Here is a 2,488-nt window from a genome sequence, read left to right as displayed (position 1 = left end):
CCTGGGTGACTGCAGCATTTTGGGGTGGGTTTGGGGCATTTTGGGGCAGGTCTGAGGGTGTTTAGGGACAAGTTTGGGTATTTTAGGACTGGTTTAGGGGTATTTAGGGAAAATTCAGGATGATTGTGACTCTCCTAATTAGGGCAGGTTCGGGGCATTTTGGGGCAGATTTAGGGTATTTGAGGAAATCCCAGTTTGACTGCAGCGTTTTAGGGCAGGTTTGGGGTGCGCTTGGGGCATTTTGGGGCAGATTTGGGGGCATTTAGGGAAAATTCAGAGGGATTGCAACTGTTTTAGGGCAGGTTTGGGGTGTTTGAGGAAATCCCAGTCTGACTTGCAACATTTTGGGGCGGGTTTGGGATATTTGGGGGCGGGTTTGGGGCTTTTTAGGACAGGTTTAGGGGCATTTAGGGAAAACTCAGCATGATTGCGACTGTTTTAGGGCAGGTTTGGGCTGGTTTAGGGTAGATTTGGGGTATTTGAGGAAAACACAGCCTGACTGCAGCGTTTTGGGGCAGGTTTGGGGGTATTGCCCCCCCAAATCACTTTCTCTGAATGGGGGACAGGGATTCCTCAGGTGAGCTGTGGCATATCCGTGTCCGGATGGAGATGGGTGACCGGTGGTGTCCCTTCAGGTGTCCATACTGGGACCAGTGCCATCCGAAATCACTCACCTTAACGAAGTACCGCAGCTCCGAGGGGGTGACGAGGATGTCCGGGGTGACGGGTAACGAGGCGTAGCTGTAGAAACTCTCGTAATCCACGTTCAGCTCCTCCGAGGGGGGGTACAGCGGGTAGTAACTGCCCATGGGGGGTAAAAACAAACACATTACCACTGCCATTACCTGTTGTAACAACCCTCGGACACAACCGGCAGATAATTTCGGGGTAGAAAGAGTTATTTCTGCTTTTTTTCTTTCCCCAGGTAGCCGCTGTCAGCTGGGGGAAGGTGGATGCGCACCACTCCGGGGGATTTACAGTCCTAAAACCCTCCGAATCCTGTTTTTAAAGGGTTATCAAACCCCAAAAGAACATTTTTTTAAGTAAAAAAATGACTTTGAAGGGGAAGACGGCGAGAAAAGTATAGGATTTCCCTCATTTGGCCACCAAAAAAAAAAGGCCTTTTTGGGTTCAGCCGGGTGTTTGCCCTCACCTCCTCTGCGTCAGGATGTGCTTGAGGATTCGTGTGAACCTGTCCGAGATCCCGGCTGAGCTGCGAGAGAAAAGGAGCTGTAAAACGGTTACGGAAAGGGAGGAAAAGGAGAAAAATAATAAAAAGCACGTAGGTTGCGCTGATTAATTAGGCAGGCGGCCTAATTAACGACCGAACAGCACCCACCTGCTGATCTCCTCGGTGCCCATGTGGAAGAGCACGTCGGTGGAGGTGAGGCCGAGGACGACGCCGTCGATGTCGAGGGTACAGGGGTCCGACACGAAGTGGACGCGCTGGTGGGGTGTAGGGGGGGGGAAAAAGGGTGATAAAATGCTCCCAAAGCGCCCTAACAGGCGCAAAATGTGTTCCGGGTTTCCAAAAATGCCCCAAACCAGCCCCGAAATGCCCCAAACCAGCCCCGAAATGTTGCAAATCAGACTGGGCTTTCCTGAAATACCCCAAAATGCCCCAAACCTGCCCTAAAAATGTTGCAGTCACACTGGGCTTTCCTCAAACGTCCCAAACCTGCCCCAAAATGCCCCAAACCTGCCCCAAAATGCCCCAAACCTGCCCCAAAATGCCCCAAACCTGCCGAGCTTTCCCTAAATGCCCCCAAACCAGTCCTAAAACACCCCAAACCAGCCCCAAAATGTTGCAAATCAGACTGGGCTTTCCTGAAATACCCCAAAATGCCCCAAACCTGCCCTAAAAATGTTGCAGTCACACTGGGCTTTCCTCAAACGTCCCAAACCTGCCCCAAAATGCCCCAAACCTGCCCCAAAATGCCCCAAACCTGCCCCAAAATGCCCCAAACCTGCCGAGCTTTCCCTAAATGCCCCCAAACCAGTCCTAAAACACCCCAAACCCGTCCCAAAATGTTGCAGTCACACTGGGCTTCCTAAAACAACCCCAAACCTGCCCCAAAATGCCCCAAACCGCCCAAGTCACACTGGGATTTCCTCAAATACCCCAAATTTGCCCTAAACCGCCCCAAACCTGTCCTAAAACGGTCAGAATCACACTCAGATTTCTGCCAGGAGCGTGAGAAGCTGTTCCCCAGGGATAAATAAAGAGTAAAATTAGGGAATTTTAACCCAAAAAAGGGTTAAAATCCCTTTTCCTGCAGGAAGCGGCAGGATTTGCTCCCAAAAAGGGGGATTTGGGGCAAGAAATCGCTGCTGGATACAAAAAATGCCGGGAAAAAGAACAAAAAAAAGAGGATTTTGGCTCAAACCTCAACACATTTTTGGAAATTTTGCATTTTTTGGCTTTTTTTGGGGGGGGGGGGGGGGGGAAAAAGCGGAATCGGGGCAATACGGCGTTGGCGTTTCGTGT

General features: G+C 50.9%; 1 protein-coding gene across 1 annotated transcript in view; it reads right to left on the bottom strand.

Annotated features, from left to right (window-relative positions):
• Positions 1-2,488, bottom strand: part of POLA2 (polymerase (DNA directed), alpha 2, accessory subunit) — a 6,430-nt gene that overhangs the window by 478 nt on the left and 3,464 nt on the right. The window contains exons 11-13 of the mRNA XM_009890003.1: positions 1,340-1,486; positions 1,154-1,213; positions 675-801 (exon numbers count right to left, since the gene is read on the bottom strand). Of these exons, the coding sequence (XP_009888305.1) occupies positions 675-801; positions 1,154-1,213; positions 1,340-1,486 (334 nt within the window). The remainder of the gene's footprint in view (positions 1-674; positions 802-1,153; positions 1,214-1,339; positions 1,487-2,488) is intronic.

This window comes from Charadrius vociferus, unplaced genomic scaffold, assembly GCF_000708025.1.
Source record: "Charadrius vociferus isolate BGI_N301 unplaced genomic scaffold, ASM70802v2 scaffold1548, whole genome shotgun sequence".
In the NCBI taxonomy this organism is placed as follows: Eukaryota; Metazoa; Chordata; class Aves; order Charadriiformes; family Charadriidae; genus Charadrius; species Charadrius vociferus.
The sequence above is the reverse complement of the archived record's forward strand: the minus strand, read 5'-3'. Positions and strand labels throughout refer to the sequence as shown.